This window comes from Engraulis encrasicolus, chromosome 7, assembly GCF_034702125.1.
Source record: "Engraulis encrasicolus isolate BLACKSEA-1 chromosome 7, IST_EnEncr_1.0, whole genome shotgun sequence".
NCBI classification, from domain to species: domain Eukaryota; kingdom Metazoa; phylum Chordata; class Actinopteri; order Clupeiformes; family Engraulidae; genus Engraulis; species Engraulis encrasicolus.
Genome location: NC_085863.1, coordinates 45943608 through 45959170, shown reverse-complemented (window position 1 = coordinate 45959170; position 15563 = coordinate 45943608). Strand labels below are relative to the sequence as shown.

The following is a 15563-nucleotide window of genomic DNA, read 5'->3' as shown; positions in this document are numbered from 1 at the left end:
GCAGCAACAAAATGACTGTGTGGAGAAGGGTGTATACGAGGGTGTTATGCAGTCCTCGGCTCACATTTAAAGGAAAAATAGTTTGCACAAAAAAAATCTGCCTAGAAATTTCACCATCAACACAAGCATAAACAAATGCACTATCCACCAGTATTGCTAAAATAGCTTTAATTATCCCACAAAGAACGATTCATCTTTTTAAAAGTACATTGATTCAGTTGATTTCTGTTACAGTTAGACAAAAAGAAAGCTGGCCAGGGCAGACAAGACAACGACAATAGCTCAAATAGGCTAGTATATACGGTATAATAAGAACCAGTTTGTTTTTCTACATTTAAAATTTACTGCAATATTATGCACTGTCATTTTATATACCTAACCATAACTATACGGTGAAGTGCCAATAAATATTTTTGCATACGTGCTTTGTGAGGTTGGACTTAATTCATGTAACAGTGGGCCTACAACCTCATAGAGTGTGCAGCAGTATGATACATTAGAATGAAGCGCAACTCTAGACCATTAACACCCCACTCCTAGAGGAACATATGTTAGGATGCCATAGGAACGAGAAGGAAGAGCAGGGGGATGAGGTCAGTGAAACCGCAATTGGTCAAAGGCGATGTGGAAATAGTGATGGAAACACGGCAATTCTATTATTTCATTTAGCCGCTTTTCTACAGATGAATGGAAACAATTTGAGTGATTATGTGAAATGACTGTGGTCAACTCAGATAATTGTGATCGGACGATTATGGCGTAATTGTAACTGGCCCGGCCATCACTGGTTACAGCGCCTCTCTTGCTGTCTCTCTCTCTCTCTCTCTCTCTCTCTCTCTCTCTCTCTCTCTCTCTCTCTCTCTCTCTCTCTCTCTCTCTCTCTCCCTCTCTCGCTCTCTCTCGCTCTCTCTCTCTCTGCCTCTTTCTCCTTACCACTTCTCTTTCTCCCATTCTCTCATGGGCCCAGACTTAGAAATGCAATAGTCTCTAGGGTATTTTTTAGCATAGGATCCATCATCTGTGGATCTGACAGTTTACCCTTAAAAACAAATAGTTATTCATAGAGGACCGGTTAGCTCACCACATCTGAATGAAAATGAGTACCTAACTCTCGATCTGTCATTTTGAAACCAAAATCATCCAAGCTCTGTGTTGACAGGTAAATGACAGACATCAAGCTTCAGCTCTTTTCCAAATACATAGTTTACACTATTACACTAAGCACACACTGCAACACTGCCTATTATTTAAGGCCCATGGCTGGGATATAATATAATAGTTCTGTCAATGTTTGAAACATCATCATCATTGATGTTGAAACTCTCCCTTGACGTTTGATATCCAATAACCTACTATTGCACCATATTACAAATTAAAATTACAGCTTGTTGGTATTTTTTCGCAGATGTTTTTATCCAAAGAAACAAAAGACGACCTAAACATTCAATAGACAATCTAGCAAACACTGCATAAGCAACAGTTTAACAACGTTGGTCTATTCGAGGCATAGAACAGTGAATTCGGATAGAGTTTTTAGAAAGTACAACACACTTCAGATGCACTATAGATATACAAAGGAATTCACGCTCCTCACTGTCCCATGCTGCCCTCCTGTGAGTCTTCTAGATAAACTCTTATATAACGCTAGGCCTCATTCCTTGGAATTCAAAGAAGTTGTGCGATACATAGTTGTGTCACATTTGCCTTTGCCAAAATCTGAATGACTGGATGACTAATACCTCTGGCCTCTTGTCTTTGACTGTGACAGCATCTGGTGGCCAAAACAGCGGCCACGGGCCTCAGTGTTGATTTGTCCTCGGTGTTGACGGGGCGGTGGGTTGTTGGTCTGTCATGTTGAGGAATGTTGAGAGGAAGGTCGCGGCCGTGAGCTCTGTCTGAGCTCCGTTTGGCCCTCGTGCTGGATCTGCTTTGACGGTGGCCTGGCGAGCCTCTTAGCAGTGTGTGACACGAACACATGCACGCATACAGAATGGAGGACGCAGACACAGACAGGGGCAGACAGAGATGGAGACCACAGTAGACAGTGGCTTCTCATGGCTTCACCTAACTTACCATCCGTGTGGTTTCTTTCTGGCTGCACAATATGAAGTGGTGTAGCGTGAAGCGTGTGTGTGTGCGTGTGCGTGTACGTGTGCGTGTGTGTGCGTGTGTGTGTGTGTGCGTGCGCACGCATGCTATTTGTGTCAGATTAATCGAATTTAGTATTCTAATCTGTTATCAGACTGCGGATGGAACACTGAAAGTCAGCGAGACAAAGAGGAAGAGAGAGGAAGGAGAAATAGAGAGCGAGAAAGAAAGATTAATGTGAGATAAGGAAGTTGGAAACAGAAATGTCTAGAGAGAGAGAGAGATGGTGGGTGATGGATTAAGAATGCAATTAAGATATCAGGGACCCAGTAGATATATTCACAAGGCCCCACTTGAAAAAGAGGCAATTGCCTCAATGTGTGAAATAAAGGAGAAATAAAAAAATAAAAAAACAATCATAATTATTTCTGTCTCTATCAAATGTATATAACAGTGTTGTCACTGGTTGTTCTACAAGTAGAGAGGGAAGCTACAGCCAACTGCATCCAAAGATTTTGGAGGTTCCTTTTCTGCCTTTTCACCTCTGCTGTATCTGCAAAGAGAACCTAGAAAATTGTTTGTTCCGCTGCTCTAAACCTCATGCAATTATAAGCCACGGACAGCAGCAAAGTGAATTCTGATGTGCCTGTCACCCTGTTACAAGTTGAGGAAAGAATGAAACGATTTTCAAAAATATGACATACTTCAAGGTTGAAATAACCACTTAATGCTGCTTCAATATGAACTTTCATTTATATACTAAAACCCCTTGAGATGGTTGTCAAGCCCCATGCTGCCATCACAGTCAGAAAAGCTGGTCCAGGCCCAGATATGGTTTCAATTTCAGTTTTCTCCCTGGGGTATTTCTCCTGGACTCTTGACGGAGCAGTCATCCTATAGTCTATTGCTACGTACTATGTTGTCTTGAGCTTTTATGAATCTTAGTGTACTGGAACCCTACTTATATCCATCTCATTCTTATTTCATTTGACATACAGTGTTCCTATTTTTCCAACCACTGGTGCACTATAAAACGTTGCCGCCAATCAAACGTAAAAAAAGCAAGTTGCCCTGCTGTCTTATGTTTGTAAGTTAACTCAACTTGAGAGAGCCTTGAATTGAGTTAAGTCTCGAGTTGAGTAAACTTACAAACCAATGATACTGTAGGTCAGTGTTACAAACTTATGGAAGCAGGGAAACTTACCTTTTTATGCTTAACTGGCTTGCAATGTTTAACAGGGCTGGATGAAGTGCTGGATGAAGGCGAACATTCTCTATTCGTTCAGATTTATGTACGTCCACGCGTTTGTCCGTCACAGACTTTTGCCTGTGTGATAGCTAGCTTTTGAAGGTCAACAACACATGGACATACAGCCACAGTGAGATAATCTAGAGCAGTGGCTCTTAACCTTTTTTCTTAACGCACCCCCTTACCTATGCCCAAGGCAAGCCGCGCACCCCCAACCCAACTTCTACAATATACACAAAAAATGATTTAAGGGATTCATGACAATGATTCTTGCTTGAGACATTAATCAATACCTCAATACCTTACATGGGGACCAAAACATGTTTTAATGTGGTTTTTATTTGGCCTAATTATAATGGTCGTTAGCAGAATTCTGGTCACAACCTCAACACAAACAATATTTCACGCACCCCCTGAAATCTCTGGCGCACCCCCAGGGGGTGCCCGCACCCCAGGTTAAGAACCACTGATCTAGAGAATCTAGAATTCGAATTTTTGCCTTGGCAGTGAGTTCCACCTGTTTCCATTTGCTTTTGTTGTTGTTAAGCATTTTGCACTGCCCCTGTGTATGAAATGCACAATACAAATAAACTCTCCCTGCCTTGTCTACAGTATGTCATCCTAGGCCTGATGGTTATGGTAGAGCCATGGGTGTTCTTCTGATTAGTGCATGTTTTCTCTGGCCCTGTGCTCCGGCACTGATCAAGCAGCCCTTGGAAACAGTTGCTCAAGAAGCAACAATAGAATGAAAGAATACTCTACAGTACTTTTCATGAGGCTCATTGTTTTAATCAGGAGGCTCAAAGTGTGTGTGTGTGTGTGTGTGTGCGCGTGCGTGCGTGCGTGCGTGCATGCGTGCGTGCATGCGTGCATGTACGTGCATACATTGGTGTGTGTGTGTGTGTGCGTGTGCGTGTGCGTGTGCGTGCGCGCATACATTGGTGTGTATGTGTATGTGCATGCATATGTGTGCGCAAGAGTCTGTCTATAAATCTGGAACCGCTTTTGCTAGCAAAACATTGGGTGAAATATGCACCCTAGCTGAAGCACAAACATTGCAGTAAACAAACACAGGCTGTTAATGCCAAACAGCGCCAGGCATGGAACTGATTTTGCCAACGGTAATCAGGGTACGCCTCTCTCACGCTTGCGCGCTTACTCTGTCTGTCTGGTCTGACAAACTCTCACAAAAATTATTTGGTTTATTGCTACATGTGCCAGACGTGCATACGGATAAACACATGAAAATAACCCCCCACACACTCTCTCTCTCTCTCTCTCTCTCTCTCTCTCTCTCTCTCTCTCTCTCTCTCTCTGCTCTATCAGCTGGCAATGACAAATATTAATACACGTAATACAAGGACATCTCAAAACAAAATGAATGACAGTAGAATTAATAAATGGATGTAAATCTCTCCCCCCCTCTCTCCCTCTCCCTCTCTTTGCTCCATCAGTTGGCAGTGATCCGTGCGGTGCCCAGGGGCATGTACGACGGGCCCGTGGCCGACTTCTCTCCACTGTCGCGCGGCGCCACCCCGGCCTCCTCCGCCCGCACCTCCCCCACCAAACAGACCCCCGTCAGGAACCTCCACCACTCCGGATTCAGCCTAGCCGGCAGCCCGCAGCAGCAGCAGCACCACGGTGAGACGCAGTGCACAGCTCCACACCCCTCTTGGCCTTCTCTACTTGTTTGTCTGACTGTCAGCGTGAGACACATTGCTAGGCCCCTCTTTGCCTCTCTCCTCCCTTCTCTACTTGTCTGTCTGTCTGTCTGTCTGTCTGTCAGAGTGACACTAGGCCCCTCTTTGCCTCTCTTCTCCCTTATCTACTTGTCTCTCTACCTGTCTGTCTGTCTGTCTGTCAGAGTTAGACAGCTTGGCCCTCTGTCACTCCCCCCTTCCCTATCTGTCTGTCTGTCTGTCTGTCCATCCTTTACTTCTCCCTTTACCCATTTGTCTGTCTTCCTCCTCTACTCTTGTCTGTCTCTTTTTCCTCCACCTGTCAGTCGTGCCTGTCTGCCTACTCCACCTGTCTGTCTGTCTGTCTCTTTCCTTTGCACCTCCCCCTGTCTATCTGCCTTATTGTCTGTCTCTCAGTCCCCTCCACTTGTTCTCTCCTCCCTTCTATCCTGCACTCTGTCTGTCTGTCTGTCTGTCTGTCTGTCTGTCTGTCTGTCTGTCTGTCTGTCTGTCTGTCTGTCTGTCTGTCTGTCTGTCTGCTTGCCCCCCTAACAGCTCTTCCCCCTCTATGATCTCTAGGGTTTCCTCACCCTTGGTAACACACCAGTTATTATGCCATAAGATAATATCATTCACAGTTTTCTTTAAATCCTGACTAAATTGCAAATTAAAATATGTCCTAGATGCTAACAGGGAACAACGGGCCTTTAGAGGTGACCTGTTTTATGGAAATGATGGCTCAGTGGACGGCTGTTGCACTTTGCCACTTTGCCTCCACCTTGGAATTCTTTTCAGACAACTGGTCATCCTGGTAGCTGTTTTCCTTTACAAAATGTGCATTGATGGTTACTAATGTATTCATAAATATAAATATAAGTAGGCCTAAGTATTAGTACTGTAACCTACAGAGCTGTTTTAAACTGCACAGGGAAAGCCTGTTAAAAGGATCTCAATGTTTTTCCCACTACAAGTAGTTAGACCAGTGGTTCTCAACCTTCTTTGAACACAACCCAATGACCTCATCATAAGCCTGCCAACACCCCCTTGACCTCATCATAAGCCCGTCAACGCCCCCATTAGTATTAAAAAATAAAATGAACTCATGCTCCCCAATGGCAACTAAGCACTGCCCCCCCCCCCCTCTCAGCTGTATCTTTTTCAATTCCCCCCTAGGACTCCCCAATGCCCCCCTGGGGGGCTGTATACCCCTCGTTGAGAAACATTAAGTTAGACCAAAACCGCGCAGAGACCCAAATTTGGGGTCCTGCCCCGGCAGTTAATGGAGTCTGTTAAACACACAAGTGTCTGCACCTCTGTGCAGGAGGTGGTGTATATACACTGCCTAGTAAATACAGATGGTGGCAGAAGTCAACAGGAGATTATTTACAAACACTGCCGGGCTGCTTTGTAAGCCTCTCCTGCCTCTCCTGACTGCATGGCCGCAGCCACGGTGAGAGCCGATGGGCGTAGGACAACAACACAACTGTCACTGTTTAACGTTAAGTCTTGTGCGCTTTCACAATGTCCACGTAATCTCCCGCCAATCCTATTGCTTTTAAAAGGCATTTAATCCCAAGGTCAGAGCAAGAGCATAGGGCTAGTAGGGCCAGCTGTCTAGCTATAGTTTGCTGTAAGGAGTGGTCCATACACACATCACACACACACACACACACACACATCTCTCTAAACTGCCCGTCTGTGTGTTTATGCTTGTGACCTACAGGAGTCATCTCTCTAAACTCTGTGTGTGTGTGTGTGTGTGTGTGTGTGTGTGTGTGTGTGTGTGTGTGTGTGTGTGTGTGTGTGTGTGTGTGTGTGTGTGTGTGTGTGTGTGTGTGTGTGTGTGTGTGTGTGTGTGTGTGTGTGTGCGTGTGTGTGTGTGTGCGCGTGTGTGTGTGTGTGTGCGTGCGTTCCTGCATGCGTGTGTGTGTGTGTGTGTGTGTGTGTGTGTGTGTGTGTGTGTGTGGCCTGTTTATGTTTGTGACCTACACAGTGCCGCCTGCTGACGACGCTCCCATCCGCCCTGGTGGCCGACGCATTATGGTGCCCCCTGGTGGCCGCTCCAATATCACCTCCCTCAGCTAAACCGCTTAACCCTCTACCCACCCACCAATGGAGGAGAGAAGAGGAGGAGGAGGAGGAGGAGGAGGAGCGAGGAGCTGCGTAGCTTTCCCGGAGTCCTGGATAGGGAATGAGTGAGTGAGTGAGGAAAATTAGGGTCTTGTTTAGGAGAACCAAGATAAGAACAAGCTACATAAACAAACAAACAAAACAAAAAAATAAGAAAAGTAAGCAAAAACACTGACCATTCCCCCCTTCTCATTGTTTCTCCTGCCAAGAATGCTAACTTCGCCAGCTTTAGAAACTGCACAGTATTTCTTCTCCAGTGCTGCACCTCAGCTGGACACATATACAAACACAAACAGTCACTGCTACAAATGATCTAAACAAATTTGTCTAGATATCTGGTAATTGTCACCTGGTTCCCACAACAACAGTTTGAAAGACCCACTTAAGCACAGTCCAGAGTGTACTAATAGCTACAAAATCTACAGTATAACTCTCATACAGCATGTACGAGGTAAATCACAATGAAACACTGTCACTTAAACAAACAACCGTAACCGTAACTATAACCGTAACTGTAACCGTTATGTTTGGAGAGAGTTGGAATCTCCTATGTGGTAGAGATGTGGTAGAGTAGGAGAAGGACTACTGTGTGGGTTTCAGGACATGGCCTTGGTATTCTCCATTAGATGTTTTTGATGTCATCTTCTTTCTGTTCGCTAGTCTGCTAATAATCCCTAGCATTGAATAAAAAATAAAACATGCAATTCCATCCATTGTTGGTAGGTGGAAATGTAAGTATGGTAGATGTAACGTAGCTTTTTTGCGTATGACGTTGTTGCAGCCTCGCTTGGGTCACCAAAACCGCCCAGGAGTGAGTGATTTTTTTTTAACGAGACATAACTGACAGAAATTGAAAAGAAAGAAATGATGAAGAAAAGAACAGACCAGGTTTCGAGTGCACAGGTGTACCCAAAAAAAAGAAAACAACAACAAAACTAGACATAGCATGCTGGCTGGAAATGGTCTTCATGGTTTTTTTCTGTTCAAGTGCTCTTCCCTTTTGCTCTGATTGTGACTGACCACAGTCGTCCCCAGATAACAGCCAAATTTGTCCCGGCTCTGGCCCATCTCTTAACCAGACTCGAGCCAGATCCGGACGCGGACTCTCCTGGTGCTATATCTGGATCGACTGCTCGTCAAAGCTTTCTTGCCTGTCGCTTCATACATCATACCTTACTGCCTGATGAAAAGAAAAGGAATAAATAAAAAAAATAACAGTTCGGATCTCACAATAACTGAAGTAGATACTTCAATCTAGTTAAAGGAATAAACGGACCCAGGCCTAAGCAATTGACAGTTAAGGCTTTGTGAACAGATACGGCATAAACCACCCTGCTTGTGAAACTAAAAAGACCAAACAAATGGTCATTTTGATGCAGAACCACTTCTGGCGCTTTCTTCCTTATGTTCTAATCTATGTTTCCGGAACTATCTCTTGGGCAGACCTGTTTCAGGTGTGGGAGAGCACAGACACCTGAAACACTAACATAAAAAATATTGAAGATCTTGTGTTATTTTATTGTCACAACATGGCCCTAGACTTAACCCTATACTGCACGGTGTTGCCATATGGCAACATACCATTCTTTTGGCATTTCCTGGTATTTAAATATAAACAATAGACACTGATTGGTTTTTATATTGAAACCGTGACCTTGTTTTATCCAATGATGTGGTTTCTTGACATCACCTGACACCACACACTGCCCCAGGCTCGCTCTTTCCCTCACTGTACATGAGCGTGTGTCCTTGACAGATTGCTCTGACATTGGCCAAGATTTTTCACACTTTTTGCAATATTTACAAAATTTAAAAAAATATTGGGATGATCTATAGTTAGTCATGATCTGTTTTCACTATTTGTTTTGTTTTCAACTAAAATTATTTCCATTTTATGTTGAAAAATAGGTATGTTGCCATACGGCAACATTGTGCGGTAATGGAACAAGACGGTCAATAGGGAAAGTGTATTGATACAAATACCCAATTCTAATTGATTGATTAATTGATTTATTTATTGATTGAATGATTGATAACTGATAATATGTATAATTAGTGTAAATGGCAGTCTGTAATGAACATTAAAAAATGTTATAATAGGTGTACAGAACTGTTTTATGAGCTTTCACTCTGAGTACATGTAGAAAAGCGAACAAGGCCTATGCAGCCTCCCCAGACTGCCAGAGGTATACCACAAAAATCCCCAAACCCCAGATTAGAGCATAAAGCTACTGTCATCTTGACCATTTGAAGCCTCCAAAATGTTTTGACTTCATGTGTATGTTATAATTAGGCTAATTAGCGCAAAACGTTTGTGCAAATCTGTCAACCCGATCAAAAATTATTGTACAAAGTCAACCATTTTGAAAGTCAGCCATTTTAAAAGCATAATCTTGAAATTTCAAACAGCTCATAAACCAATTATATTATTAACACACGAGATTTACTGCAAATCCAAGCACCCACTGAAAAGTTGTGGCGTAAACAAAAGGTAGGCAGTCTCGAAAGATTGCCAACTTCAAAGTCAGCCATCTTGAAATTCTGCTATCTTTAAAGCACTGGCCTCACAATTTTACATGGCTTATTTACTCATTATAGAGTGTTATCACACAAGGTTTAGTATAAATCCAAGCATCCATTCAAAAGTTATGACAAATAAACTGTCGGTTATGTTGAAAGATGCCTGGCCCGCAAATCGGCCATCTTGAATGTCGGCCATCTTGAAAGTGTTGGCTTCCAAAATTAAATCAGTTCATGTACATATTATAGACAGTTACCATACACATTTTTTGTGCAAATATATGCACAGATATTGTCTTAATACCTAATATATTCATTGGTGGTTGGTCAAAGTAATACCACTGAAATACTGTTTTTCGGGGATATAATAAACAGTATTCACTTGTTCTCTCAGGGGCAAAAATGTGTTAAATAACTCCCTTGAACTGTTGGGTAAACGTTCAATGTTTTTCTGAGATAAAACAATTATATTTCTATAAAATAATCCATAATGTTGTACGACCCTTGTTTGGTCTTGGAGGGAAAATGTACACTGGATCCTTTCCGTAACTGCACAATGTTGCCATATGGCAACAAACCTAAATGTACCCCCCCAAAAAACTTTTTTTTTGAAAAAATTGCAAAAATGTTTTAAGAAGTTCATTTTATGTGACAAAAACCACAGTTAGATTTTTTTCCATGATGGGATAATAATGTGTGCAGTATAGGGTTAAAACAACCTCTGCTGAACAGATATTTAGTGCACATTTCTACAATACTTAGCACTCTAGACTCAGTGGCGTGTGTGTGTTCTGAATTAGTTTTTTTATTGAGTCTAGTTTACAGTATGTAAAATTATGCACACAGGACTGGATCAAAACCAAATTGACAATTACGACACCCTCTCATCTATCCCTTCAGAATATTAGGGTTGCTGTAGGTCTAGGATCATTTTATAGTTTTAATTTTCTGGCAATAAAATTCCATTGTGCCCGGTGCCTTTACAGGGTGTCTCGAGAGATATGGTCCATGTTTGTTATAAGCAGCCATTTTGGCTAACAGCACACGACGATTGGAGAAGGCTTAATGTAATGCTCTCACTCATGTTTGTTGTAATTTGATTACAGTTTCTTGTTTTTACTTTCCAAATAAATGATTCCAAGCAAAAGGGGGGAGGAAGTACGGAATATGGAGTATTCAGAATGAGGTTGAAACAAACAAAACCAAGTGTTATATTTATGTTTGTTGACTGTCTTTGTTATAGATTTATGTTCTTTTTTTACAGTTGTATCAAAAAAGCCAGGTGAAACCCAAACTGAGATGTGGTTGTATGAATTGTTCCTGAATAAACATCAGTTGCAACTGAACAGTTTTCAGTCTCGACTCTATATTTTCTCTTGTCATCGCTATTCTCATTCCTATCACTGATTTTGACTGTATTGGACATGCATATTTTGACCCTAACATTGTGTAGATACACACACACACACACACACACACACACACACACACACACACACACACACACACACACACACACACACACACACACACACACACACACACACACACACACACACACACACACACACACACACACACACACAGATAACTGAGGCGATCCTGTGCTAGTTTGTATCTGTGCTGGAACTTACCACTTCCCAGTCAATGTTTCAGTTCACTTTACTTCATTGGTCACTTCACTTCAGGCATGGGAGGCACAGCACCATCTTCAATTCACAGGGTCTCATACAACTATTGAGAGAGTAAATCAAATGCAGAGTAAATAAAATTGTTAATACAATTCCCAAAGAAGCAAAAACTTCATTTTGAAATAATAATCCACTCCTCAGAGTGCTACACATACACACACACACACACACACGCACACGCACACGCACACGCACACGCGCGCGCGCACACACACACACACACACACACACACACACACACACACACACACACACACACACACACACACACACACACACACACACACACGCACGCGCACGCACACGCACACGCACACGCACACGCACACACACACACACACACACACACACACAGAGTATTTGAAAACAGAAACAGGGACAGTCTCTCCAACCTCTCCAACCCCCACCTTCCTGTCCCCACATTTGGCCACAGCATGCCTGCTATCCCCATTAATGGCCTACTTACTTACCCATACACGGAGGAGACGCATGACCTTGACCAACTTTGCAGAGGTGCTGCTCTAGACCCAAACCTGTGTGAGTGAGTGTTTATGCGCCATTCCTGCTGTCCTAGTAACAGGATACCAACTGCGTTCAGAAGCCATTTACACATATTGATATTTTTGAAAACGCATCAGTTTTGGCTCACGTTTACAATCGTAAACGTAATCACAGTTTTAAAGCGCATTTCAAAACGGCGGTTTAAAAAATATTCCATTTAGGGGGCTAAAACGCACCTGTCACATTGGAGATTTATTTTATTGTTATCCACATGATGTATCTATACATGATCGGATTTTTTAAAAATCTGCATTTTAAAATATCTGCATATGTGTAACCAGCACCTCACTATTGCCCCTTTGTTTTGCATTCAAGTTATCTATAATATATTTACAGTTGTACAGATGTGGCACATCACAACAGTTTATTAACAGAAATATCCTCTGTACAGCATCGAAATATTTTCCTTTTAAAAACAAAAATAATACTGTTTGAGGGGAATATGTCCTTGCATCTGCAAAATGTAAGCAATTGAACAGTATTTTTTTCTTGTGTACACTAAAGGATACAGTATACAATGTAGGGGAGAATCCTGGTTTGTGTTCATAGTATGGACCTTGGAGAATTTTATACAATTTGAAGTGACCCCTCGAATGAAAAAGGGTCCCTCCCCAGCCCTGGTTCAGATGTTGCGGAACTCCAGTTCCTGCTACTGTGTCTGACCACTTAAGTTCGTCATCGGTAGGTTCAAAATGTGCACTGTTCCACCAGTGGAAAGCTAGAATAGCCATTGAAATGACTACACTACTATGTCAATATACAAAGCCTTTTGTATTAAATAACAATTTGGTAATTGCCATCCTGATAACAGCAAAGGTAGGCCTATAACAGGGATCTTACGGTAAAGTTGAGCATGTGTTCAGCTGCTGTCTACAGCTTCACATCTAGGTGTCACTATCACACCATACTGAACAGCCCAGTCTCTCTAAATACCTGTAGGACTTTGACAAAGCTCTTGTACCGTCTCTGATCATGCAGAGCTGTGATGAGAATGATGCAGGAAATCAAGCTCTCTTCGTCGAGTTGATATATGCATGCGCCCTTATGTCTCCTCAAAAAGCTGGATGCAGTTTATCATTCAGCATTGCGATTTGTAACAGGTGCCCCCTCAAGAACCCACCATTGTGATCTGTACTCTAAAGTCCAATGGCCATCCTTGTATTTAAGGCGTAAATTGCATATGTTACTTTTTATTGCAAAGGCACTGTTGGGCAAACTTCCCTATTATATCTGTAATTTATTGACTTTTTGTACTTTATCTTATGGCACACGCTCTTCACATAAGTTACTACTACAGTCTTGTACTCCTCGCACTGAATTAGGGAAAACAGGCTTTTCTTTTTATGCCCCATATCTATGGAATGAGTTGCAGAAGATACTATGTATGGACTCTCTGCCCTCATTAGAGACTTTTAAGAGGAAAATTAATACAGTATCAGAGGAGTGTCATTGTTTCTGACTATGCAGCACATAGGCTACTTTTAATCTCAAAATACGTTTTATGTAAACTTATTCTTTTTAATGTGTTTTTTGTACATTTATTTTCCTTTTTTGTCTTTGTGTTTGTCTGTGTCTGTAACTATATGTTTGCTGCCATTTTGACCAGGACTCCCTGGCAGAAGAGACTGTAGTCTCAATGGGACAATCCTGGCTAAATAAAGGATAAATGAAAAAATGAGAAAAAAAAAAGATAATTCATATCAACATCAAAGGAAGAGATGAGCGACCCCTCTCTGCAACATGTACCTTGGCCCCAGTGGTGCTATGATCCAGATGGAAGCAATATTTAGGGGGGTTAGAGTACAATTTCACAGTTCACCATCAGTAGAAATTTAATTGAGAAAGTAAACGCCAGGCCGGATATTACTTGTGTGCATGCTCCTAGCACTGGGGATTTCACCAATTTGCTCGGCAACATGGATGAAGGCATGTACCAATTAGGATCAACTGGCCCATTGCATCATTGACGGTATAATAATACAGTATTACAGTGCTGTAATACTGTATGTGGCAGACACATCACAGGTTGGAAATTGGCATATGTGTGATGCTCCACTTCTCCAGAGCTCTAAATGTTGCAGTGTTAATTACTTCAAGAGTCAGAATTAACACCCACAGTAGTTGGTCCTACTGTCAAAGTCTAAGTCAGTAGTTCTTAACCTTTTTTTCTTAACGCACCCCCAAACCTGTGCCCAAGATAGGCCGTGCACCCCCATCCCAAACATCTACACATGTATATGCACAAAAATAAATATTTAAGTGATTAATTACAATGATTCTTGCTAGAGACATTACCTAATACTCAATGAATTTTCATGGGGACCAAAACATGTTCTAATTTGGTCTTGATTTGGCCTAATTATAATGTTCAGAAGCAGAATTTTGATCACAACCTCAACAAAAACAAAATTCCGCGCACCCCCTGAAATCTCTGGCGCACCCCCAGGGGATGCCCGTACCCCAGGTTAAGAACCACTGGTCTAAGTGTTGAATCAAACGGTATACCCTTCTGTGAAGCATATGCAACACCACCAAGCAAACTCCATCAAGCAAAAAGGTGCCAGGCAGACAAGTTACACCTTGATGAACTTCTGAAAATGACTCTGGAAACTGCTGGCTTTGGAAAGCATGGGCAAACATGTGGCGGTGTTTTTATTTTATGAACCTGGGATGTCGACTACTGCTCCTCACATCAGCTACATCATAAGGGTTGGTGTAGATTTAAAGCCTTCTCCTGTACTTACTCATTACTTTTCCATCACAGTGTTCCATTACAGCCAACAGGCATCCATGCCTGGGCTTGAAGCAAACAAAACGCAAGCTAACCAGAAGACGAATGTTGTGCTAAAAAGGGTAGTAAAGCATTTTAATGAACCCACATATGCTTTGAGTAACTGTCTTCGCTCTGCAAGAAAGCCCAACAGTTAAATGTGATGTAGTGGCCAATTCAGCTGTTGAATTTCCCTCCCTGATGGAAATGAGGCATTCGTTCAAATGGAGGCTCAGTCTCTGTGCATGGACACATGCCAATGGGACTTTGAATTCATATATGTATAGACACATGCAGGCGCCTTCCTTCAAGTCCTGGTTATAACGATTCTTTTAAACCTGTGATTCTCTTCTCTTCTCTCCTTTTCTTTTCTTTGCTTCGTTCCTCTCCTCTCCGCTCCTCTCCTCTCCTCTCCTCTCCTCTCCTCTCCTCTCCTCTCCTCTCCTCTCCTCTCCTCGCCCCTCCCCCTCATCACACCACACACACACACACACACACACACACACACACACACACACACACACACACACACACACACACACACACACACACACACACACACACACACACACACACACACTTTTTTCCACACACAGACATATTTCCCTTCTCCTCTCTGACATGTTCTCATCACGTTTGTCATGTTACGCAACATTTACCCAACAACAGTCAGTCACTTCACCGACGCCCGGCCAACCCAAGAAGAGTAATGAGATCTTCGCTCATCCTGATTCAGCATGTTCTAGTGAGTACTGAGAACTCTGATCTTATTTCCTGCACTTCAGCTGGTAGGGCCTGCGATTGGCCCTTGCAAAAAGCCAAAGTCAGAGATTGAGTTCCTGACGGAGAGGCACAAAGTGCTGAACCGCTCTACA

At 42.5% G+C, this 15563-nt stretch overlaps 1 protein-coding gene across 1 annotated transcript in view; it reads left to right on the top strand.

Annotated features, from left to right (window-relative positions):
• dpysl3 (dihydropyrimidinase like 3) overlaps window positions 1-8081 on the top strand; it is a 48793-nt gene extending 40712 nt beyond the window's left edge. Inside the window, exons 13-14 of the mRNA XM_063203672.1 lie at window positions 4792-4978; window positions 7010-8081. Coding sequence (XP_063059742.1) covers window positions 4792-4978; window positions 7010-7101 — 279 coding nt within the window. The 3' untranslated portion in view covers window positions 7102-8081. The remainder of the gene's footprint in view (window positions 1-4791; window positions 4979-7009) is intronic.
• Window positions 8082-15563: the final 7482 nt, after the last annotated feature.